At 34.2% G+C, this 26,291-nt stretch overlaps 1 protein-coding gene across 1 annotated transcript in view; it reads left to right on the forward strand.

The window, feature by feature from the left end:
• The window catches only part of LOC123898044 (BEACH domain-containing protein C2-like), a 33,255-nt gene extending 12,310 nt beyond the window's left edge, over positions 1 to 20,945 (forward strand). The window contains exons 12-32 of the mRNA XM_045948892.1: positions 584 to 668; positions 791 to 985; positions 1,427 to 1,972; positions 2,051 to 2,194; positions 2,536 to 2,985; positions 4,287 to 4,432; positions 10,487 to 10,556; positions 10,716 to 10,799; positions 10,870 to 10,926; positions 11,813 to 11,881; positions 11,985 to 12,071; positions 12,155 to 12,271; positions 14,882 to 15,031; positions 15,349 to 15,433; positions 15,536 to 15,656; positions 15,870 to 15,966; positions 16,524 to 16,637; positions 17,758 to 18,121; positions 18,895 to 19,673; positions 20,077 to 20,199; positions 20,482 to 20,945. Of these exons, the coding sequence (XP_045804848.1) occupies positions 584 to 668; positions 791 to 985; positions 1,427 to 1,972; positions 2,051 to 2,194; positions 2,536 to 2,985; positions 4,287 to 4,432; positions 10,487 to 10,556; positions 10,716 to 10,799; positions 10,870 to 10,926; positions 11,813 to 11,881; positions 11,985 to 12,071; positions 12,155 to 12,271; positions 14,882 to 15,031; positions 15,349 to 15,433; positions 15,536 to 15,656; positions 15,870 to 15,966; positions 16,524 to 16,637; positions 17,758 to 18,121; positions 18,895 to 19,673; positions 20,077 to 20,199; positions 20,482 to 20,526 (3,928 nt within the window). The 3' untranslated portion in view covers positions 20,527 to 20,945. The remainder of the gene's footprint in view (positions 1 to 583; positions 669 to 790; positions 986 to 1,426; positions 1,973 to 2,050; positions 2,195 to 2,535; positions 2,986 to 4,286; positions 4,433 to 10,486; positions 10,557 to 10,715; positions 10,800 to 10,869; positions 10,927 to 11,812; positions 11,882 to 11,984; positions 12,072 to 12,154; positions 12,272 to 14,881; positions 15,032 to 15,348; positions 15,434 to 15,535; positions 15,657 to 15,869; positions 15,967 to 16,523; positions 16,638 to 17,757; positions 18,122 to 18,894; positions 19,674 to 20,076; positions 20,200 to 20,481) is intronic.
• The last annotated feature ends 5,346 nt before the right edge of the window (positions 20,946 to 26,291 follow it).

Genomic DNA, 26,291 nt, shown 5'->3' on the forward strand with positions numbered 1-26,291 from the left:
TTTGTTTTGCTATTTAATTAGATTGAGTCTAGTATTAGTACTTGGTATAAATATGGGCTAGTGTGTAGTTTTCTGTAATAACATCTTACATGTCACTCAGACCATATCGATATAATTTCATTATTTTGAGTATTCCTTTTCCTCTATACAACAACAACCAACTATATCCCACTAGGTGGGATCAGCTACATGGATCAAAATATGCCATAATGTTCTATCATATGGTTTACATTTCCATCTCTTTCTCTGTTGTTTCGTACAATGGACCCAAGATATTTAAAGAATGTATTGCCTTATTTTTATGGATCGTATCTTGTTTGAGAGCTTATTTTATTCTCAAGGATTTTTATCTTATCTTTATTAAGTTATTTGTTTCCTTATTTCGTTAGGGTTAGAAGTCTAGTATCAATCCTTAATCCTACTACAATAAGGTGTTATTGTTTTTTCCATTGTATCATCACATCTCAATACACCATATATTAATTTAATATCCTACTATTCTGAGTCTCCATTCTGTATTTATCTTTGCTCACCTAAAACCTGACATGTTATTGATGTCTTATTTGTATGTTCTTTTGGACAGTGTTCTCTCACCTGTTCTGAACATGCCAGTTTCTGATACTAAGAGACAAAGAGTCTTGGTAGCATCATGCGTGATATATTCTGAAGTTAGTATTTTTCATCTTCTAAAATTTTCATTTTTGCTTTGCCCGTGTTATCCACAGAATTTGTCATTTATCTTTCTTCTGTACACAACCATTGCAATGACTATAGTACAATATATGGCCAGGTATACCATGCTGTTAGCATAGACCGAAAGCCTCTTCGTAAAAAGTACCTTGAGGCTATTTTACCACCATTTGCTGCTGTCTTAAGAAAGTGGCGACCCCTTTTGGCTGGAATTCATGAACTTGCAACAGCTGATGGTTTCAATCCCCTTAATGTGGAAGATAGTATATTGGCAGTTGAAATTGAGCCACTTGAGGTATTTTAATATGCATGTGCTTTTCCATGCTTAAAAACTTAAATAGATATATGTACATGCATTATACATGCATAATTGCATGTGGCCTATATGTGTTGTTCTCAATCTTGCCATTTTAGAATGTGATGGGATATGTCTACTACTAGTTTGGCTTCTCTCTATATTGCTACTTGCATGTTTCTGCAAAATTTCTGCTCCCAATTGAGTTTTCATGTTTTCGCGAAACTTTCTGCTACCAATTGTGAGTACTGGAATTTACACGGAGTGATCACTATTGAAAGTGGAATAGTTATTGTTTTGTTTGCTTGTAACTGCAATAATACATGTATAAGAAAGTTCAAGTTGTCTGCTAAAAATGAGCTACTTTATTAAGCTAATATTTTATTGATTCGTATGATTTTTCTCTATTAACTTAATTGTGCAATCTGACATTTCTTTCAGGCTGCCCTTGCTATGATATCTCCTGCATGGGCTGCTGCTTTTGCATCTCCACCTGCTGCAATGGCATTGGCTATGATTGCAGCTGGTACTTCCGGTGTTGAAAGTCTTGCACCTTCAACAAGTGTCCAGCTTAGGCGTGATACCTCATTAATGGAACGCAAACAGGCTAGGCTTCATTCATTTTCAAGCTTTCAAAAACCTTCAGAACTCCCCAGTAAAACACCACCCCTACCAAAGAACAAAGCTGCGACAAAAGCAGCTGCATTTGCTGCTGCTCGTGATCGGCAAAGATTTTCAAGGATTGGTTCCGGAAGAGGCCTTAGTGCAGTTGCAATGGCTACATCTGCACAGCGAAGAAGTGATAGGGATATGGAACGAGTTAAGAGGTGGAATATTACTGAAGCAATGGAAGTTGCATGGACAGAGTGTTTGCAGCCATTTGATACAAAGTCAGTATATGAGAAAGATTTTAATGCACTTTCTTATAAATTTATTGCTATTCTTGTTGCCAGTTTCGCCTCAGCAAGGAATATACAACGGTCCGAGGTTTGTTAACTAACTGATACTATGGTTTTTGGATTATATTGAGTTACTGTTTGTTGTTAAGTATTTCTTTGTTGCTAGGTTGACAGGCGTGCTAATGTAGATTTAATAACTCGGCATCGAATTAGTACTGGAATTCGTGCATGGTGCAAACTTGTTCACCAGTTAATTGAGATGAGAAGTCTTTTTGGGCCTTTTGCAGACCATCTATACAGCCCGATCCGTGTATGCTTTGATATATCTTTCTAAGTTGTTACCGAACTTGCATTCTTTGTAGCTTCTCATCTCGTTCTGTACATAATTTTTCTTTTATTAGTATAAAATAAAATCTAGATGTGTATTGATTTCTGTTTTTTCTTGTGTATAAAATCTTAAAATTCAAGAACAGAAAAACTCGACTTCTCTTTTGAGCTTAATGCCCTGATTTTTCTGTTTTCTTTTCCTTTACGTTCTGTTCTTGGAGGATGTTTTATCTTCTCAACGGATTCCTTCTATTATCAACATCTTATCTAGATAATTTTTTTTAATGATTGATGTCACCGTAATGATTACTTTATAATGTTCAGGTTTTCTGGAAGCTAGACTTTATGGAAAGTTCTTCCAGAATGAGAAGATATATGAAGAGGAATTACCGAGGATCTGATCATTTAGGTTGTGCGGATAACTATGAGGATTACTCAGTGGATAAGAATTATGAGAGGACCCCTGTTTTGTCTGCAGAAGCAATCTCAATAGAGGCTATAAATAAAGACGAAGAACAGGTGGAAACTGAGAATTTGGATGCTAAGGTCAATAATATTGTAGAGAATCAGCCTAGATCTTCTGATGCTGCTGAAGAAACTGTACAAACGTCTTTAGAATCCAATGCTACTCAACTTCATAGTCATAAAGATGTTGTTCAGAGTTCTTCAGCCTTTGCACCTGGGACTATTCCGAGTGAGCGTGATGAAAAAATTTATGTCGAGCTACCATCATCAATGGTCCAGCCACTTCGGATTTTACAGGGAACCTTCCAAGTAAGTTAATGATCAAATATAATAGTAAATTTGAAATAGTCTTGAGTTTTGATGATATTTCATATATATAAATATAGATTTTCGTAGAACCGTGCCTATGTATCTATTTTATTTTCAGAAGATTGCTAGTAGAGACAAGAGCAAAAGAAAACTTAAAAAAAAAAAAAAAAAACAAGTGGAAAAAAAAATAATATTGTTTCATGATCACCCATTATGTAAATTTAATAAATTTCATGAAAATAATATTAAAGAAATGGTTGTTTACATTATCTACATACATTTTGGTTTTGTAGATATCTTTATATTGGAGCAAGTGCCATTTAATTGATGTTAAAAAAAATAAAGAATTTTTTCTAAAAAAAAAATCAAGAATTTACAATTGGTTTGTTGATGTTAGTTAGTAAATTCATATTTATATCTGAATATTGGCTTATAGACCTCTCTTTTTTTTTTTTTTTTAACTTTTTTATTTAATTTTATATGTTGTAAGAAGGAACACTGCCTATTAAAGCACCAAAGTTAAACACAACATAAATGGAGCAAGGCTGCCCTATCCCTCAATAAATCTATCAGATGAACTGTGTTGATGAGACTTTGCGCTTTATATCGTTCAAGAATGGGGATAATCCTCACCTTACAGGCCTGTTTTGTAGGGTTGACTTAAGCCCAACCAAAATTTTAAGATGGTAATAGAACCTCCTCCAAAATCTGTTGGTCCACCTGCTTTCAGGTTTCTGTTATCGGGCTATGCACCAAGCCCGGGCTTGAGGGGGTGTGTTAAGAGTCCCACATTGGTTGTGAGATGGTCGGAACATATGTTTATTAGTCTGGGTAGTCCTCACCTTACAAGCCGATTGTATAGGGTTGAATTAGGCTAAACTCAAATTCTAAGAATATCAAATTGAAGCCATATGCCTAATCTTAGCATTATCCCAAATCAAGTGTTGTGTCGTAGAAGCCTTTAAATTGAAAATATAACACAATTTTGTCATTATTTAAAATTTTGAGCCAAAATTTTAAAGGTTCTATGATTAATTTGATGCAGCAAAAGACTATTTATGTCAATATTTATATCTTTTATTGGATTTTTGTTACTCTTTTTCTTTTACCCATGATTTTTGTAGTTGTTGGTTTCTTCCTAGAACCAAAATACATGGAAATTTGTTGGAGGTTCCTTAAAGCGTCAAGTTATAGATTTGCATGGATTTTCATCGTGGAATATATGCGTCAAAGATTTGAAATCGTTTTCTTGCTTAGACATTGCAATTGTGTTATTGTGAATTTCTATTGTCTTATTGTAGGTAACCAGTAGGAGGATAAATTTTATAGTTGATAACAATGAGACCAGCCCTACTGTGGGTGGCTTGTATTTCAATTCTGTAGTTGGGGACCAAGGAAAGAACCGCAGCTGGTTATTGTCATCTCTTCATCAAGTTTATAGCCGGAGGTGAATTTACCTTGTTAATGATTTATTTATCTTCTTTACTTCTAATCATTTCGATTATGATTATTGTTTTTTGGTGCTCATTTACACACACACACACATTGAGGTGTGTCAAGATTTAAATTTTAAGCTCTCTTAGAATATAAGAGAGTGTCTTATAATATCTTTGATATTATACTAATCTTAAAGTATCTCATATTATCTCTAAGGATTAGATTTTATTGCTTATTATTGTGATTTGTTCTTGACTTAGGATCGAGTTATGTATCTGTTAAAAATATGTGAGAATGCTTTATTGATTTATTCCTCAGCTCAAGGCTGGTATTTATAATAAAAGTACAACGGGCTATCTCCTTGATTTTAGGAGAAATAAAAGGAAATAATGATATGTTTAGAATCTTCTAGAAATAACAAATTAGGAAACTAAATATATTCCAACACCCCCCCCTCAAGTTGGTGCATAGATATCTGTCATGCCCAACTTGCCTATCAAATGCTCAAAGGTGGGTCTTGCCAAACTTTTGGTTAAGATATCTGCAGTTTGTTGACTTGAAGTTACAAAAGGTAAACATATGATTCCAGCATCTAACTTCTCTTTTATGAAATGTCGATCAATCTTAATATGCTTGGTTCTGTCATGTTGAACAGGGTTATGAGCTATGCTAATGGCAGCTTTACTGTCAGAGTACAATTTCAACGAAAGCTCAATTTTCATCTTAAGTTCTTCTAAGACTCTATGGATCCATAATCCTTCACATATACCTTGAGCCATAGCTCTAAACTCAGCTTCTGCACTACTTCTTGCTACAACTCCTTGTTTCTTGCTCCTCCATGTCACAAGATTACCCCAAACATAGGCACAATATCCAGAAGTTGATCTTCTATCAGTAATCGAACCTGCCCAATCAGCATCGGTGAAGATAGACACATTTCTTTCATTAGTCTTCCTGAAAAATAATCCTTTTTCGGGAGTTGCCTTTAAATATCTCAATATCCTATAGACTGCCTCAAGATGTTCCTCAAAAGGAGAATGCATAAACTGGCTTACTACACTAACTGAGAAAGCAATGTCTGGTCTGGTGTGTGACAGATAAATCAATTTCCCAACCAATCTCTGGTATCTTCCGTTATCAACAGGAACATTACCATTTTCCCAAAGTTTTGCATTAGGATCCATGGGGTATCTACCGATCGACATCCACTCATTCTCGTTTCTTTCAATAAATCTATGATGTATTTCTGCTGGGAAACAACAATACCATCTTTTGATCGAGCAACCTCCATACCAAGAAAATATCTCATGGATCCCAAGTCCTTGATTTCAAAGTCTGCTGCTAATTTCTCTTTTACTCTTCCCATTTCAACTGTATCATTTCCGGTAAGAACAATATCATCGACATAAACAATCAGGACAGCTACTTTCCCATCTTGGGAGAACTTTGTGAACAAGGTGTGGTCAGCCTGCCCTTGAACGTACCCTTGTTTCTTCATGGACTGAGTGAATTTTTCAAACCAAGCTCTAGGAGATCGCTTTAATCCATACAAAGACTTATTTAGTTTGCATACATTTGATCCAAACCTGTCTTCAAAACCAGGAGGAATGTCCATATATACTTCTTCTTCTAAATCACCATTGAGAAAGGCATTCTTAACATCTAACTGATGTAGGGGCCAATCCAGGTTAGCTGCAACAAATAAGAGAATTCTAACAGTATTCAATTTAGCAACAGGAGCAAATGTCTCTGAGTAGTCTATACCATAGGTCTGAGTAAACCCCTTAGCTACCAATCAAGCCTTATACCTTTCAATTGACCCATCTGAATTATACTTCACAGTAAACACCCATTTGCATCCAACCGTCTTCTTCCCATCCGGTAGTGTCATAACACTCCAACTTTTGTTCTTTTCAAGTGCTTTCATCTCCTCAAGTACAGCTTCCCTCCACTTTGGAACTTCTAGAGCAACCTGTACATTTTTTGGAATTTCTACACTAGACAATTTTGAGGTGAAAGCAGAAAATGATGAAGACAATTTTGAATATGATATGAAATTAGACAAGGGATGTTTAGTGCAAGATCTAACAGGTTTTCTAACAGCAACTGGATCATCTATATCGGGATACAAGATACGACTCTCAGAAACAGAGATAGACTTACCTTTTCGGTTTTTAGGAGGTTGATCATTCCCTGGTTCAGATTCATGACACTGTTGAGATGTGGACTCATCACTTTCTTTGTGATTCTTTCTCACAAAAACCTTTCCTTTCCAAATGTTGTTTTCTGCTTCAAACCTATTCTCTTTAGATGACTCACTACTTTGTGGCATTTCAATTAGATCATCATTATTACTTTGAAAATTCTCATGGTTTTCTTCATGAGAAAATGTAGGCTCAGATTCACCAAGTTCCTTACTCATAACAGGAGTAGGCTCAGATAAAGAATCATGGCCATTTTCTGTTGGTGCAAAACTGTAAGTCTTAGAACTTTCTGATTCAGGCAAAGATAAATTATTAAAAAAACTCATGTCCTCGCTTTGAAACGAGTCTTCCTTTAAATTCCCCCCTGAAGATGAGTATCATCAAAAAAATATTTGTTTTCAAAAAATGTAACGTCCATAGTGACATACATTTTCTTGTTTTTTGGATCAAAACATTTATATCCCTTCTGGGTTGGGGAATATCCAACAAAAACACATTTTATAGCACGTGGTTCGAGTTTTCCAACATTCTTATGTTCATGCACAAAGGCTGTGCAACCAAATTTTTTTAATGTCAAATCATTTGAAACACGAGTACTAGGAAAACATTCTTTGAAAGTATCAATTGGAGTTTGAAAATTGAGAACTTTTGAAGGCATTCTGTTAATTAGATAGGCAGCAGTCAAAACCGCTTCACCCCACAAATAGTTTGGTACTTTACTTGAGAAAAGTAAAGCTCTAGCTACCTCCAATAAATGTCTATTTTTTCTTTCTGCAACTCCATTTTGTTGGGGAGTATTAGGACATGAGCTTTGATGTATAATTCCATTTTTAAGAAAAAAAATCACTCAAATTAGTGTTAAAATATTATTTGCCATTATCACTTCTAAAGACTTGAATATTAGTTTGATATTGGTTTTGCACCATTGTACAAAAATCTTTTACAGCCTGACAAACATCAGATTTCCCCTTTAACAAGTACACCCAACATACCCTTGAATGGTCATCGATAAAGGTGATAAACCATTTCTTAAGAGATAGTGTACTTGTACGGTTAGGGCCCCAAACATCACTGTGAATAATAGAAAAAGGTTTTGATGGTTTGTAAGGCTGTATTGCAAAATGGGAACGATGATGTTTCGCAAATTCACATGCTTCACATTTAAACAAAGAAATATCCTTATTACGAAATAACTTTGGAAACAAGTGTTTTAAATAGGGAAAACTAGAATGACCTAATCGTAAATGCCATAACATAATATTGTCATCATGATTATTCAAAACAGAAAAAGACTCAAAGCAGGAACTTATTGTTTCAGAAGGTAGTTGTGATGCAGATCCAATGTCAAAGTAGTAGAGTCCTCCACTCTCCTCAGCGCTGCCAATCATCTTTCCCGAGTTCAAATCCTGGAAGACACAATGAGATCGGAAAAAATTAGTTTGACAATTCATATCTTGGGCTAACTTACTAACGGACATTAGACTACAGGACAAGTTGGGAACATGAAGGACATTTTTAAGAGTTAACATTGGAGACAACACAACTGACCCTTTGCCGGCAATGGCTGAAAAAGAGCCATCTGCGACTTTTATTTTTTGATTACCTGCACATGGACTATATGAAGAGAACAAAGTGGATTCACCTGTCATGTGATCAGAGGCACCTGAATCTACTATCCAAGTATGATTGGGACTGACACTAAGAAAACAGAGTTACCTTTTGTTGCTACAGAGCAAGAGGGAGTTTGAAACTCGAGGAGTTTGAACAGTTTCTCTAGTTGTTCCGTAGTGAATGGACCCTGAGTTGAAGTAGATTGTTGTCCTTGATCAGAATTACTTGCTTGGAATGCACGACCACCTCTCTTCTTCTTCCAATTAGGAGTCCAGTTAGGAGGTTTTCCTTTGAGCTTCCAACAATCTTCACGCGTATGCCATTCGCGGTTACAATAATCACATCGAGGAACTTCGTATGGTTTTTTTCCTTCGTAGGGTTTCTGGTTGCCAAAGCTGAGCCTTCAGATTCAGAGCTGCGAGGTGTCTTGCCCATCATAATTCCTTGTCGTGCCTCCTCCCTTTTTATTTCTGCAAAGTCTCACGAAGAGTTGGCAATGGAACCTTTCCCAAAACTCGACCTCGGACCTCATCAAGGTCTTTATTCAGCCCAGCGAGAAACATGAACACACGATCATTCTCTTGCCTCTTTAGAAATAAAACACTATCTTCTGCGCATTTCCAATTGTCATCATAACAAAGATCTAACTCTTGCTACAAGGTCAGCAACTCATTGTAATAAGTAGTTACATTCCGGTCACCTTGCTTAGCATGCCATAATCGTGACTTTAAACCAAAGATTTGAGAGGCGTTTTGGATATCAGAGTATGTTTCCTTAACAGCTTCCCACACATCCTTTGCTAAAGGCAAAAACATGTAAGGCTTGCCTATGCCAGTTTCCATAGTGCTTACTAACCAAGCAATAATCATGGAGTTTTCAGACTTCCATTGTTGGTGAAGTGGGTCTCCTTGTGCCGGTTCAGCGAATGCTCCCGTCAAAAAACCAAGTTTTCCTTTGCCATCCAATACCAAGCGAACAGTTTGGGCCCATTGATTATAGTTATTCCCGTTCATCTTAGGAATATCGACCTTGAGGGAGGAACCCTCCTTGTCTTTGAAGCCCGTGTTGAAATCTCTGTCACCATAAACAGTTTTATTCCTGTTTTCGTTGTTTCCGCCATTACCGCTACTGTTAGCGATAAAGTCTGGTATCCAACCACCACGGCCACCACCGTCTCCGCGGCCAGCTCCGTCTACGCGGCCACCTCCTCCGTTTCCGTGGCCAGCACTTGCTGGTTGGCCATCGTTATTGACCGAGGATCCGGTATAGGCCTGGCCTAGGGGAGGCCACTTGTTGTAGTCGGCCATGAGAGGCTAAACGGGTATGGGAATGGGTCGGGTAATAGAACGGGTCGAACAGAACCCCACTAGTTGTTGAAAGCTTTACAGTAGCACTCTAACCCTAACCTAGGGCTCTGATACCATGTTAAAAATATGTGAGAATGCTTTATTGATTTATTCCTCAGCTCAAGGCTGGTATTTATAATAAAAGTACAACTGGCTATCTCCTTGATTTTAGGAGAAATAAAAGGAAATAATGATATGTTTAGATTCTTCTAGAAATAACAAATTAGGAAACTAAATATATTCCAACAGTATTCCTTAAATAGGGTTTGGTATTTAGTCTCTTGTATCAAGTCAGTATCAATAATATTCAAGGTTCTTATTATTTTCTCTCTTCCTTTTATCTAAAATCCCACAACTTCAACCTCGTATCTAGAGATTAGTTCGATCCACCTTGAACTATCTCGCCACTATTCTGCTAACGAGTTCCCAAAAGGTTGGCAATATGATAGTATTTTTCCGAAAAATATTTATGGCTCTTTCCACGTAACCACCTCCATTTTGTGAGGAATCTCCTGATCTAGCAGTCCTGGAATTTTCAACTCCAGAAACAGGTTTACACATTCTAATGTGCCACTACCATCCTACCCTGGTTAAACTAACGTGGCACAACCAACATCCACGATAGAGGGTGCGTATGGCGGCCTACTATCGTGATTTACCGGAACTTGAGTCTAGAGACTGGTTTGAACCTTCTTGTCCGGTTCTACAGTTGCCTTCAGTTTTTGGTTTGGATCCACAAGTACCTAAGTTCCAGTGCAACAGCCCATTAACTTTTCCATTTTTGACATTGTTTGCTTCGTAAAAACAAAGATTTTCAATGTGCTTATTGTTCATACAGAGTGTATATTTGAAAAAAAATTAAAATGTTTTCTGTTGTTTGTCAGTAATTGGTTCCTGTAACAGATATCTTCTTAGAAGAAGTGCACTGGAGCTATTTATGGTGGACCGTTTGAACTTCTTCTTTGACTTTGGGGTAATACTTTTTAATTTTGCTACTTCATTTCTTTAAGTTTTGAAGAATGTATTTTTCTTGGATTTGAAATTGTATAATTCTAAATATTTGACTGATGATTCTAATTTTTGCAAACATATATTCTAATACTTATTTGCTCTACCAAAAATTCCTCTTCAGAGTAGTGAAGGGCGGAGAAACGCATATCGAGCAATTGTTCATGCACGACCTCCTAATTTAAACAATATATATTTAGCAACACAGGTATTATCTTTTCATTGAATTTAAGTTTATCTTATTTGCACATAGGATAACGATAATTTAATTTTTTTAGAAGCCTGATCAACTTCTAAAAAGAACTCAGCTTATGGAGAGGTGGGCTAGGTGGGAGGTAAGAAGTGTTCTTCGACTCTTCATGAAGATATTTTTTTATGTTTGGATTGTTTTATTGTTTGTTTAGCTTAAACCGTTACAGTTTTTAATAATATTTTCTCATTAACTTTGTCCCCATGAAAGCTACAATACAAGCGTTCGAAATATTGTTTTGTATTATTTCAAAAACCTTTTAAAGGTAATTTGTTTTTTCCTCATCCAAACAGCATTTTCAATTATACCATATCTCGTTTGGTAGTTTTATGCATAATGTGACTCTTAATACAATCCAAAACTATATCTTGAAAGTAATACTGAATCGACATTTCAAATCTTAATCTATTTTTCATATGGGAAATGCTTAGTGGTACGAAGCATGTTCCCAATGAAATTCGACGAAGGCGTGCATGCTCTTAATTTTTCATTAAAAATGAGATTAAATGAAATAAAAAGATACAACACATCCTTAATTGATACTGGATATCATTATTCCAATTTCCAACTCATTATCACCAATCTGAAATCTTTAAATTTCCAACGATGAAAACCAAAGATAGAAAAGTAGGTACAAATGTAAGCCTTTAATGTGAAGCTTTGAATTGAGGTATCAGTTTTGGGCTGGTGTCCTAAAATAAAAGGTGGTTCATTGGTCTCTGAGAGGAATAGGCGGTGTAACTTAGACATTAATTTTCTATTTATTTGAAATTGAGTGAGAGAAATGGAAAGCAGGGTGTTTCATCCAAGAGAGTTTCATCCTATATAGCAGTTCTGTTTTCATAATTGATCATCTTGAAAGTGTTTTTAACACAATATATTCTAACAACTTGACAATCACACACTCAGTTTCTAATATAATTTAAGCACTCGTTGCTTATGTACATAAATTTTATGATGCCATTGTGCAGATCAGCAATTTTGAGTATTTAATGCAACTCAATACACTGGCCGGGCGTAGTTATAATGATATAACACAGGTAGTCTTTCTTCTTAATTTATTACTTTCTTATCGTTAAAATTTAAACTCTTCAATCCTATGTTCATGTTATAGAGTTTATCAATTTTATTTATTTTTTGCAGTATCCAGTTTTCCCCTGGATTATTTCTGATTACACTTCAGAGAGCTTGGATCTTTCTAATCCTTCTTCATACCGGGATCTTTCAAAGGTTACCATGAATGTTGCTTTAATTTGCTCATGGGAAAATATTTATATGTTCTTCAAATAATTAATGCTCTTGAGATTTTGCAGCCGGTTGGTGCACTAAACCCAGATCGTCTTAAAAAATTTCAAGAGAGATACAATAGCTTTGACGATCCTATCATCCCCAAATTCCATTATGGGTCGCACTACTCAAGTGCAGGAACAGTGGGTTTGCCCTCTTTTTTCTTGCCTTCTTTTTTCTTGCCTTCTTTTTTCAAAATAAATCTTGGATTTTTATTTATTATAGTACTTAGTTAGCATTGTAGACAATGATTCATGAGGGCTATTGATGTTCAATGTTTTCCTTTTTGTTTATTTCAGCAATTTATTTATCAAATCAGTGCTTACCAAGAAGACTTGATTTGTATGAAGCTTTTTCTTGATTTTTTCTTTATTATAGTAGTTCATTAGCATTCTAGATAATGATGCGTGAGGGCTATGGATGTTGAGTGTTTACCCTTTTGTTTTACTTCATCAATTTATTTATCAAATCAGTGCTCTCCAAAAGGTTTGATTTGTATGAAGCTTTTTTTTGAGTGGTTAACTTGGATTGGAGTTGATGCAACCATGGAAGAAGTTTACTTGCTTGCTATGACAAGTGATGGAGCAAAGAGATCGACACATGGTCTTCATTAATTTGGAGAAGGTGTATGATAGGGTTCCAAGAGTGGTTTTGGAGAAATCCCTAGAAAATAAAGAGATTTAGATTGTCTATTTTCGATCTATCAGTGATATTTATGAGGGGGCAACAACTAGTGTGCAAAGGCAGGTGGAGCAATAGAGGATTTTTCATTGACTATAGGATTGCCCCAGGGGTGAACTTTGGCACACATTCAAGAGCCATTACAGCAATGTGTGGCTTTTGCAGATGGTATAGTTCTACTTGGAGAGACGAGACAGGAAATAAACGAGGTTAGAGACTTGGTTGCAAGCTTTAGAAGCATATGGATTTCATTTTAGTAGAAGTAAGACAAAGTATATGAAATGTAAGTTTAGAAAATGTGAAGCACACCTAGTTTAGAGGTGAAAGTCGGAGACTATAATAAACCATAAGGATTTAAATATCTTGGGTTTTATATTATATAAAGGTACCACTCTAGTTTGGAGATGAAATGAAGGAGAGGCTCGGGGGTTTTATATTATATAAAGGTACCACTTAAGTTAAAGGGCAAGTTTTATCCTACAATTGTAAGACCTATAATGTTGTATGGGGTGGAGTGTTGGGCGGTAAACTGCCAAGATGAGAGAAAATTAAGTGTACAAGAGAAGAGAATGTAACGGTGGTTGTGTGAAAGTGAAAGTACTAGATAAGATAGAATTATGAATGATAGCATTAGAGAGAGATTTTGGGTAGCATTAGAAAATCAGATACCTTCTGATTTTAAAGAATATTCCACATCACAGAGTGCTTATCCTAATTAGTTTTCCCCTGGTGGTTTTTCCTATGGGATATCCAACCTAGACCTCAGTCCCAACCTAGACCTGCTATTTGTGTTGTCAACTTGGAGCTGATGCAAACTTTCATTCTTATGTGTCTATGTTAATTTAGGAAATGAGAATTACTTAGGCCGAGTTATTTAGCAGGAAATAAAGAAGGCCTGTTAGAAAAAGGGTTGATGGGTGGAAAGAGTCATTTTGTGAGAATTAGAATTGCCTGGATTTGGTATGCTCATGTGCTTTGAAATTGTTGGGTTCCCATTTCTGATAGGATTGAAGTAGTTAATAACACGAATGAGGAAGCTCAAAGCTGCTGGAGAAAGATGACGATATAATCTCTGAGAGGAGCAACCAATCTTGTTTCTCTCACACACGGTAAGCTTATTATCTTTACCGATCTCACTGTTGTGTTTGGACAGGAATCACGGGCAGGATGTGAGAATTAAAAACATAATGGTAAAGAAGGTGACCTTTGGTCACTGGCTCTACTAGCCGAAGCCAAAGAAGAAAGTTGCAGTCATTGAGTTTTTGCAATATTGTGTGCCAAAGCACCACCAGTGGTACTGGAGATGAGGAGTTTAGTGGTTGAGCTCTAATTGGAGGAGGTATCACCAGTGAGGAATGTGGCGGGGAAGGTGGAGGACTTTCGGTAGCAACCATTGGATCTTGGCTCCCATACAATGACTAATATTCATATTTATTATAGTACAATTAGTTTCAACACAGCAAATCCTAACTATTATAAGCATAATCAAGATGAAAAATGATTTGAAATGAATATAAAGGATTTGAAATATGAGGGGAGGTGGTTTATTCAAATGTTAGACTGAAACTTACAATTGCATTCCAATGTCCTTCAAATTCATTAAATTGCAAAGCTACAGATTTGGAAGAAGAAAAAAAAAGGGAATGAAAGGGGAGTTGCAGGGTCAGAGAAGGAAAAAGAAAGATTAAGTGGAAGATAGCTAGGGATTTGAGTGGAAGATGTAATTTTCAATTGTTTATTTTATATTTTAACAGAGGTTTTTTTTTTTGAATGGATATTTTAACAGAGGTTAACAGTGAGTGATGTTTTAACATAGTTTAAGGGAGGTCAATGTAATTTACCCTTAAATTATTTATTTTTTCTCACCTGTTTTTATGTAAAACACCATAACTTCAATTGTCCATTACAATATGTGATATTTTTTTTGTTTTTCTAAAGTAGCCATAGAAGCAATTGCTCCATGTATAAATGTTGTCATATAATATGATTGTGTTTATGTTGCTGATTTTGGCATAGTTAATGGTTTTTCTTTATGGAAAGGCATAGTTAACGGTTATTGTCTTCTTTTACAGGTTTTGTATTATCTTGTTAGGGTTGAACCTTTCACTACCCTATCAATCAAACTACAGGGTGGAAAATTTGATCATGCAGATCGGATGTTTTTTGATATTTCTGCTACTTGGAATGGAGTTCTTGACGACATGAGTGATCTGAAGGAATTGGTATTTGTTAACTTTGACAAAATCATTGATTAATACTTAAAATACTGAGTAGATAGTCTTGAGATAATACTTAAAGAAGACTAAAAACAACCCAAAGCTTTGCAATTATCTTAAGTATTGCAATTACATAATACTATACAATGTCTAATTAACCTATTGACATTATTTCTAATAAATATTTCTGTATCTTTTTATAAGTTTAAGCATTAATGGACTTGAAATTTCTATAAAACTTAAATCTTAAATTATTATCATAGTTGTATTGAAACATCTTAAGAGGGTTTTTTACTCTTCATTTTTCAATCTCAATTTATTAGGTTCCTGAGCTATTTTACCTCCCCGAGGTCCTCACAAATGAAAATTCAATTGATTTTGGGACAACACAGTTGGGAGAAAAGCTTGGTATGGTCATTAAGTTTTCCGCAAATAGTTTTTCAGAAGACATTGTTGTATATTCACATTCATACTGTAACTCTTGTTTGTCATTTACTTCTGTGTTACCAGATACTGTAAGACTTCCTGCCTGGGCTGAGAGTCCAGTTGATTTTGTGCATAAGCATAGGATGGCTCTGGAGAGTGAGTATGTGTCTGCTCATTTGCATGAGTGGATTGACCTTATATTTGGGTAGGTCTTTTTCCCACTGTTCAGTTTCTCTCACTGCCTTTGGTGTTGTGCTACCTTGCACCTGCTTCAAGGCTTCCTCTCGTTCACTCGTTATCGTTTTTCATATGTTTGACTATCAATATAGAGATATATAGCATCCCTTTTCAAATTTTCACTTTATTATTGTTCCATAACAGTGTACACCTGATTATATTAATGACTTGGACCATACAGGTATAAGCAACAGGGCAAAGAGGCTATTGCAGCAAATAATGTTTTCTTTTATATTACTTATGAAGGGACAGTGGATATTGATAAAATTTCAGACCCGGTACGTGTCCTTTTCTTCATATTTTTATTTCAATTGGTTATTTGAGTAACCCACAATCCCAATTCCCAAAAAAATAAGAGAAATGATCAATAAAAAATAAGAATATTCTATGACAGGATTGAATAGCTCTCATCTGAATGTTAATTTCCTTTCGGTGCTTTTTTTGTCGTTTCTTTTTTGGTTTTTTCAGTTTCTGTGTCTGAGACTCTGAGCTTATCTCATCGTCTTTTCACTGCAGTCCTTCTTTTTATCTATCGAGAATCTATATTTTATTAACTTGAAACTGAAGGTTGGTCTTTTTCATATATTGAAAGAGGAATATACAATTAATATATATAGATACATGAGTCGCCAAATAATTAATAAGTATCAAGTTAAAAAACCATAATATCCTAGTCATAAATATAGAATATCTCAACAATTTTACATAGGGAAAAATAAATTGACCACCCCTTGCTAGACAGGTTGCTTTTCTTGGTTGTTTTGTGGTGTGTGATGTTTTTCTATATCTTACCTTTTTTGCAACTCTTACTTTCTTCCATGTGTGACAAGTAAAGGTACAACAGCGGGCAACACAAGATCAGATTGCTTATTTTGGACAAACACCGTCCCAACTTCTGACTGTTCCTCACTTGAAGAGGATGCCTTTAGCTGAAGTTCTGCACTTGCAGGTAACCATTGACTGGATTAGTATGACACTAACATCATAAGTATGCTTTCCTTGCTTCTTATTCTTATGTTTTTAACATCAGCCTTTTGAAAATTCTTCATTCGTTTAACTTTTATATCATTACAAACCACGATCTTGTTTGAAAACATACAATTTCCAAATAGCCGAATATTGATGATGTATCTTCAATGGGAAAAAAAAAAAGAGGGGGGGGGGGGGGGGGGTTTACACTAATTTTGAATGTGTTCGTGTGTGTATAAAATATAATGTTTCAAAATGAATGATGTAGGAATGGGTATCTACCTTCCCTAACCTCCAACTCCACATATGATTTAAAGACAATTTGTTTTGCAATATTGTCTCAATATAGAGAAACATTTATTTTACATCTTGTCTATAATAAGAATTTCTTTCAAATTCTGTTTGCATATTTTGTATACATTCTTAATTGCTTATAATTCTGATCATATATCCTTTTTTTATCTTGCCTATTTAAGTAATTAGACTTTTTTACTACTTAAAGTTTACCTATATACATGTCTAAATCTGAAATATCCAATTCGTTTTAACAATTAGCTTTCCAATCAATATAATTGTTTTATGATTTTAATCAATATAAATTGAAAATGCATAATATTAATCAAATTACATTGAGAAACACACAAGGAAAAACAAATTGAATTAGTTTCTATTTCCTTTTTGCTATAATTTTTTATTGCTAATTTAATAATAAAATGTGTAGTTTTAATTTTTCATGAATGATGATCGTCTTAATAATAAACTTTTTTCCGTAATATCTCTACTGACTCTGATAATTTGATATACCAAGTAATTAGGTTCTGTAAAAAAAAAAAATTATTTTAACTACCTTTATGATTAGTAAAAAACATATTAGAGGATGGTATCGTTTGGATGGTAAAAAGTCCACTTCAGTTTTGCAAGGATTGGGAGTTTGGATCAAATTTCACTTTCACTCCTCGATATGTTTCTCTTTATGTTTCAAGATTTACCAAAACCTTTGTGTTGTTGAAGTGTTTTTGAAATGCCCTTCTATGTTTCCTAAACTTTTGTGCATTTGATGTGATTATAATGATACTGCATATATTTCTTTGCATATCAAGACAATATTCCGCAACCCAAAAGTAGTCAAACCATATGTTGTTCCATCTCCTGAAGACTGTAATCTACCTGCGGCTGCCATTCAAGCATGTACAGATATGATAGTGGTTGTTGATTGGAATGCGCCAGCAGCTCATGTTGCACAACACAAGTGGCAACCCAATACACCTGATGGCCATGGTACTCCATTCCTCTTTCAACATGGAAAACGTGCATCAAGCTCTGGTGGCGGACTAATGCGCATGTTCAAAGGACCTACGGGGACTGGTGAAGATTGGCAATACCCTCAAGCATTGGCATTTGGTGTTTCTGGAATTAGAAGCCAAGCTATCGTCTCAATAACTTGTGACCAAGAAATTATTACTGGTAAATCTAGACAAGCTAGGACTATTAAGATATGCTTCCTCTAGTATTCTTTTTGTGAAATGATCTCTTATCAAATGAGTTAATATAAAATTAATAACCATTAGAGCGACTCATGCCTGGCAACAAGGGATAATTAGAATTAGATCATAACATTTATCAATTTTAGGGATTTTTTCTCAAAGGGATGAATGCATTGGGTTTTCTTGAAGTTCACAGTACCTGTGTGGCATTATGTTTAGCCTTTGATCTAGTATTAATGTTAGAAAATGACAGAATTTTTTATGTAACGTCGCACCTTTACAGTTACACCTTTTTAGGTATAAACAATTATATTTGAACAGTTCCAACCTCTTTGAGTATTTGCAGGAAAATACTCGTTAACTGAAGCAGCGGTGAAACAAATTAATTGAGCAATTATTGAAACATTCTGTATATTTATTTTAGCCTGATCATTAGATAGATACTTCAACTATGCAGCTATTTTTGCAAAGTTGATTTTTCGTTTGTGAGTGGAACTTGCCTTGAACAATAAAATTATAGATATAATGGTTATAAAGACATAATGACTGTAAACTATTTACTGTAATCAGTATAACATGAATGTTGGGCATGAGAAATCCTTCTCTCTAGGAAAAACACTTGTTTTTTGGATTATGCTTTCTTCTTATCAGCTTATAGATGGCATTTAAGAAACTTGCACTAAATTTGCAGTAGTTGCTTATTGTACTGGCTAGGTATTTTGTTTCTAACCTGATAATTTGGCTTCTGATTAGGTGGGCATGCTGACAATAGTATTAGGGTGATATCATCTGATGGAGCCAAAACCTTGGAAACAGCCTATGCGCACTGTGCTCCAGTAACTTGCCTCGGCCTTTCATCCGATAGTAGGTACCTGGTTACAGGATCCCGAGATACGACAATATTACTCTGGAGAATACATACAGCACATGCATCTCACTCAAGTGTCATATCGGAATCTTCCACTGGGACTGGCAATCAGCCGTCATCCAGCAGTAACTCTTCATCTCATTTGATAGAAAAGAATCATAGACATCGTATTGAGGGTCCAATACAGGTACTTCAGGGGCACCAAAGTGAAATACTCAGTTGCTGTGTCAGCTCAGATCTTGGAATAGTAGTTTCCTGCTCTGACACATCAGATGTTCTCTTTCATTCTATAAGAACAGGGCGTTTAATTCGAAGGCTGGATGGTGTGGTGGCCCATACTGTTTGCCTTTCTTCTGAAGGAGTAATCATGACTTGGAATGAATCCCAGCATACTCTCAGTACCTTTACTATTAATGGTCTTCTGATTGCTACAACAGAATTATCTGTCTCTACCAGCATTAGTTGCATGGAAATTTCTCACGATGGGAGGAACGCTTTGATTGGAATTAATTCTCTAACAAATGGTAGAACCAATGGTGGGAATTTGCAGTCAAGTAAGGTACCTGCTGGTGATTTTCGTTCGGAATCAGAAGAAACTCACGAGAGCAACCGCATAAATGTTCCAACACCATCAATTTGCTTCCTGGATTTGCACACTCTGGAGGTACAGTATTAAGATGTTTAAAATCAAATGCCAAAAATAAATCAGACCCTTATCTCATGAAATTGTTCCATTATGTATTTGCATCAAACTTTCTTTACTTCAGATATTTTCTGCATATTCATCATTTCACTCACCATAAGTAAACATTCTTACTAAGAACCAAAAACTAAAGTGTGTATAGCATCTTATCTTGAGGGTGAGCCTCGGGCCAAAAGGAAGGTTGCCTGGTGACTTGTGACTTGTGACTTGGAGGTCACGGGCTCATATCATAACCTTGCAATTTTTTCAGGGGGGTTTTGCATTCTAAATTTTGCAAACCTCAAGAGTTACAGTGTGTTAGCTTTTAACATTATGTGCATCTCTTAATGCTAAGCTAACTACTCTGCTGTACTATTTTCTGTAGGTTTTCCATGTATTGGCATTGAAAGAAGGACAAGATATTACAGCTCTTGCTCTAAATAAGGATAACACAAATCTTTTGGTTTCAACTTCAGATAAAAATCTAATTATTTTCACTGATCCAGCTGTAAGTTAAATTACTCTGGATAAGGATCATTGTCAACTTCCAATTGTAGCTTACTTTGAACCACTGTTTTTATATATTCAGTGTGTCCTCTGAATGAGTATTCCATGATTATTCATACAATCCAACAAAATAATATGCAGTGGTTTTATGCATATATTTTTATTAAATCCTACTTTATATACCATGATTATAACTCCAATCCACCTTAATAAGTAATATAATAACACTATCAACAATACCTCAAGCACATATTTTATTAAATCTTTTGCTTATTGTTTGCAGTTAAGCTTGAAAGTGGTGAATCAAATGCTCAAGCTTGGTTGGTAAGGGAATAGACTTAGGCACCTCATGAAGTCATAGCTTTTGGGGTATCCAAAAGTGACATAACAATTAGGAATGTTCAAATGGGGCTGTAGTGTTCCTGTTTGTAAGCAACTTTGTTGCATTCCTATGGTTCAGAAATGTCTTGTAACATATGTAACAACTAACTCTTACAACAAAAATAATAGGTTTTTAGATTTAGCTTTAGCATAGGGTTCTTTTGCTCTCCCAATTGTGCTTAAGTGTAAATATTTTACAAGCTTATGGCTGAGGTTTGGGCCAATAATATTTTGACAATTTCTCAAACACGCTTCTGGTAGTGTATTTTGACAGATTTGAGGAGTTGGATTGAGAAACTATTTAATTTTTCACTCCATATTGTTTATCATAGTAAATAAACAATATAAAAGTTTTTTTTTTTCTATTGTTCTTTTTTAATTGAGATTTAGCATATTCTGTTTAAGGCGTCGGATATAGATATTAATAAAATATTTCTATGATTATTCTTTTTCATTTTAATTCATCTCAAAGAAACTCACATATGTTAGTTATTTTATGGTAAGGATTCACATATTTTAGTTAATACATAAAGTATATAATAAAAAAAATAATAAATACAATGTAAAATACAAAACAGTAAACTAAAAAATACACAAATATGATTAAAAAAACACAATTGTTTTGTGTGTAAATATGGGATTTGGATCCTCTCCAATTTTTCCTCTTTTTTCTCTCATTTTTCTTAATCCAAGGGTTGGTAAATTACAAAGAATAAAAATGAGAGAAAATCAACTCTTGGATTAAAAAAAAAGAGAAAAAAAACATGAGGAAAAATTGGAGAGGTCCAAATCCGTAAATATATGCTTTCATTTGCACTTGTTGCAAAATTAGGTAGAGGGACATTAAATACTTCGAGACACCACTGTCCACATGATCATCATCAAAATTGTCATTATGTGAATTGTTTTTCTTCGACAGTCATGTTTTTTTTTTCACGATTTCCGACAGTCATGTTATACAATATAATACAAATATACATTATATGTTTCATTGCACTTATTTAAATGCTATGAATTATAAATTGCACGAAAATAAATTGAGTTTCATGAGATTTACAGCCATATAAGAAATTTATCCTTGTGCGTTTTGTGTATTAGCGCGCTGATGTGTTTCTATTTTAGGCAATATATTTTCTCTCTTGCAAATGAACTCCCTAAAACAATCTAAATTTCTTATATTTATAAGAAAATTAGAAAACTTGAGTAATTGTCTTCGATTTGTGCATGTTTGTCACGTGTAGGATACCCATCCTTCGAACACCATTCGCTACAATCTTCGTATGTTGTTTGAATTTGAATTATGGTGGGTAAACTCCTCTTTGGCATGCTTGTCCTTTGTCTTTCAAATTCTCATTGATATATTTCAAACTCACTTCTTAGCTACTTGAAATTCAAATCCTTACTGATTTTTGTTGGATATTTTCGAAAATATATTTGAAAGGTTGCAATGGTTAATTTGAAATTCAAATTCACATTTTTGAAATCCTTTCAAAGGTTGTGTCCCTTCATCATTTGGCATAAGTTTCTCTATAAATAGAGACACTTAGGAGGCAGAAAACACATAACAGAAATTATGTTTCCATGAGTCAGGATTCTGTCTAAAGAATATTTCTAAATATTTCTTCATTTCTCTAGTGCACGAGAGGAATTGTAAGGAACTTTATTCTGTAAAATATCATTGATTGATATGCTTGATATGGGTATGCAATCCATGTCAAGGTTTCCAAAGTATCCTGAAGGGGATTCGCCGGTTAACCCTTTTGCATCCAGTTTATGGTGGGGCGAATCGAACCTAAAGTTTAGTGTTGTTGTGAATTCGTCTTAAATCACACCAATGAATAACTTGATGTGTGGAGCAATAGAACGGCAACCAAATAATTAAGCGGAATAAGCAATAATAATAATAACCGATAAAAGATAAAGGAGAAGAAAGAACACAATATTTGTTTACCCAGTTCGGTCCAATAATGACCTAGTCTGGGGGAGAGAGCAGCCCCTCCGTTCCACTATATCAAACGAGTAACTTTACAAAGAAATTCCCAATTGGGTTACAAGAATTAATCTTAATTCTACCCAAATCCCGAATCTCTTCCCGTGGCCAAGAGACTCAATTTGATAAGTGTTTCCCAAGGTGTACCACAAAGATAGTTTGCCCACCCTAGAGTTATACCAAGAGAAAACCTTTTTTCCTCTCTAAAACCCTAGCCCTTGTGTGGTGGCAAACCCTAATCCTTGCCTCTACATTGTTGCTCTCTTTCTCTCTCTCTCAACTTTTCTATGAATAAAGCACTCCCTATTTATAGAAAAATAATATGCCAAAAAATTAGTAACAAATCTGTTTTAAAATAAAACAAATCCAAGTCAAAGTATCTTCCAAGAAAATATATTTTTTTCCCAAAAAATCTTCAAAACATCAAAGATGCAAAAAGATTCAACAAAGATTTTTTTTGACTTCTTCTTGTAACTGAGATTTCAAGGCATATCCAACAAGTGTGATACACACGCTTTGGAATTTATGTGCACCATCATCATGTCCGTCTTCATCATCTTCTTGTTCGAGTATTTGCAGTAGTCCCCCAATACAAAATGTTCTAACAATCTTTAGGTTCGATTCATGATTTGTTTGTGATTAATTAATGACTGCAAATTTGAAGAGGATGGACTATTGCCTTTGTTGCAAAACTTTGGAGAGATAAGTATCATTATCCTTCTAATTTTATATGTTTGAACATCGAGATTATTATACATGCTTAAATATAAATTATTTTATATGAAAAGGTATTATAATTTCATTCACGGCGTAAGTTTGTCATGTAGAAACTTTTGCCAATTTAATTCCTCCAATTCTGTTAAGTTTTATGGTTTTCAAGAAAAATTTGTTTTAGTATGTATGTATGTGGCCGACAATTATAGTTAGAAATGATTTGCTTAATCTTCATAATACTTTGGCTTATTATGCTATTTAGACCTTTCAAATATGTGTGTGTGAAAATTTTCTTGTAAGAGAATTAGTATACAATCGTTTCATGATGATTTGAATATCATACTTTGGTATAAATTGATATAGTTTTATATTTGAAATCCAGAATGGCTATTAACTATGAATTCAGTAACATCTGTTTATTTATTTGTTCAATTGATAGACAGTTTTGTGTTGATTTTAACAAGCAATGAAGAAAAGATGAATATACATATAATAATGACTATGGTGAAAGGTACATATTTAAATTGTATGGATATATAATTATTATATGCATGATTCATAAACTATTCAAAGTATGTGAATTTTGACAAGTTTGAATAAGTTTGGTTTATAGACATGCTTTTATATGATCTTCTTTTATATAAAAGTAGAGTATATGAATTGTCAAAATACGAAATGCATATTTTAGTGTTATTATTATTTTGTGCAAGAAGTTGTTAAATTTAGAATTGATGATATCATATTATCTGTGTATGATAATATGAAAGTTATTGTTAATTTCTTGAGTTATTGTTAATTTCTTGCTTATCTTGATTATAAGATTGATTGAGTATTTTGAAATTGTAAGTTGATAATTGTTCAGGGAGGAAATTAAGTTATAGAAAATGTTAATGATTTTGAGTCATTGTTTATCTTTCTATTATGATGATTAGTTGAATTTATCATAGAACATATACATGAAACTTGATTTTGACATTTAGAATTTATGATACATGTATTAGTTATATGATAACTAATATGAAAAAGTTTCTTATGATAAAAGGGAAATAAATTCTAAAGTATTATTTTTAAATTCATGGTGGGATATATTACTTACATGTGTGACCCATCTTAATTATGAAATAAAAGTTGGTCATGACAAATCTTTATGATCATGTTTGTTGGTGGTTATATATACATATTTAAGCATTGAATGTATGGTGTCTTGAATGCATTCAAGTGAAAGTAAACTTCAAATTGAAATGATTATTAAATATGTAATTGCAAGGAAAGAATGACATAAAGTTTTGTGAATATGACAAAATGATAATGAAATGACAAAAAGTCATGGTTTTGAGATAGTTGGTTAAAACTATCAAGAATATATAAAGAATATTCAAAGTTACTAAAAAGCATAGCTATGTGATTGATTGAATATTCAAAATCAAAGTTATAAAAGTTGGAAAATCTTGCAATTCTTTGACGAAAGAGTTGACAAGGGTATGATGTTTTTCGGATAATGATGGTTAAGTCATTGAAGACATCATTAGGGATGTGGTACAAGCCCATATCTAATTGATCACCAATGGTGGAAACTCAACTCACACTTGAATAACATCAAGTCTTGAGTTCAACGATGAAAGTACACTATTAGAGTGATTGAAGTACTTGACAAGAATAAATACATCCCAAGGGGTAAAAGTACTTGGACCATAAAAGAAAAAGTGGTAGGATGAGATTTTTCTCTTAATAGACATATAGCATATGTTTGCTTGAATGCATAATTATGGGTGCATTCACGATATAGTCTACCTATATGAGAATGAAGTGAGGCCACTTCATAGAGTTCAAGGGCTTGACTCTTAAATTATCATGAAAAGGATATGAGACACAAGGCCTTAACAAATGTGTCATTTTGATAATTCGATCAATAGTACCGAGATTTCATGTGTGAGTTATGAACACTTGTTCTAATGGATAATTGGTTCAAAGCTTGTCTACCAATCTATTCGGGGATGAGTGGAAACTTAACTTACTAAGTAATGGTTCAAATCGTGAGATACCTTTATTAAAACCATGAGATTTCCGGAATAATGGATTTAGATATATTTTGAAAATGGTGGGGGATTGTTGGATATTTTTGAAAATATATTTGAAAGGTTGCAATGGTTAATTTGAAATTCAAATTCACATTTTTGAAATCCTTTCAAAGGTTGTGTCCCTTCATCATTTGGCATAAGTTTCTCTATAAATAGAGACACTTAGGAGGCAGAAAACACATAACAGAAATTATGTTTCCATGAGTCAGGATTCTGTCTAAAGAATATTTCTAAATATTTCTTCATTTCTCTAGTGCACGAGAGGAATTGTAGGGAACTTTATTCTGTAAAATATCATTGATTGATATGCTTGATATGAGTATGCAATCCATGTCAAGGTTTCCAAAGTATCCTGAAGGGGATTCGCCGGTTAACCCTTTTGCATCCAGTTTATGATGGGGGCGAATCGAACCTAAAGTTTAGTGTGATACACACGCTTTGGAATTTATGTGCATCATCATCATGTCCGTCTTCATCATCTTCTTGTTCGAGTATTTGCAGCAGTCCTCCAATACAAAATGTTCTAACAATTTTTTAATCTTTTACCAAATTTTACATATAACAGTAATAGAAGCTTCACTTAGTAGGTACTCAATTTTCTTTAATTTATTTATGTTGAAATAATTTACAAATTTTATCATTTCTTATTACTCGAAGTTGTTTAGTTATTTGAAGGAAAAAATTTTCCGCCTCAAATAGGGATAAATATGTAATAACAAATTTATCATAAATTTTGTTTATTTCGGTAATATCATTAATTCAATAATATTGAAGTTTCAATGTTTTTTTATTTACTAAAAATAAGATATTCATTCATTCCAATAATTGATAGAATACATCAGATGCAAATACAAATTCAATTTCACTAAAAACGAAAAGGATGAACCTGCGAACAAACTCACACAGCAAGTTAATAGCATACAACGGAAA

The sequence above is a fragment of the Trifolium pratense genome, linkage group LG7 (genome assembly GCF_020283565.1).
Source record: "Trifolium pratense cultivar HEN17-A07 linkage group LG7, ARS_RC_1.1, whole genome shotgun sequence".
NCBI classification, from domain to species: domain Eukaryota; kingdom Viridiplantae; phylum Streptophyta; class Magnoliopsida; order Fabales; family Fabaceae; genus Trifolium; species Trifolium pratense.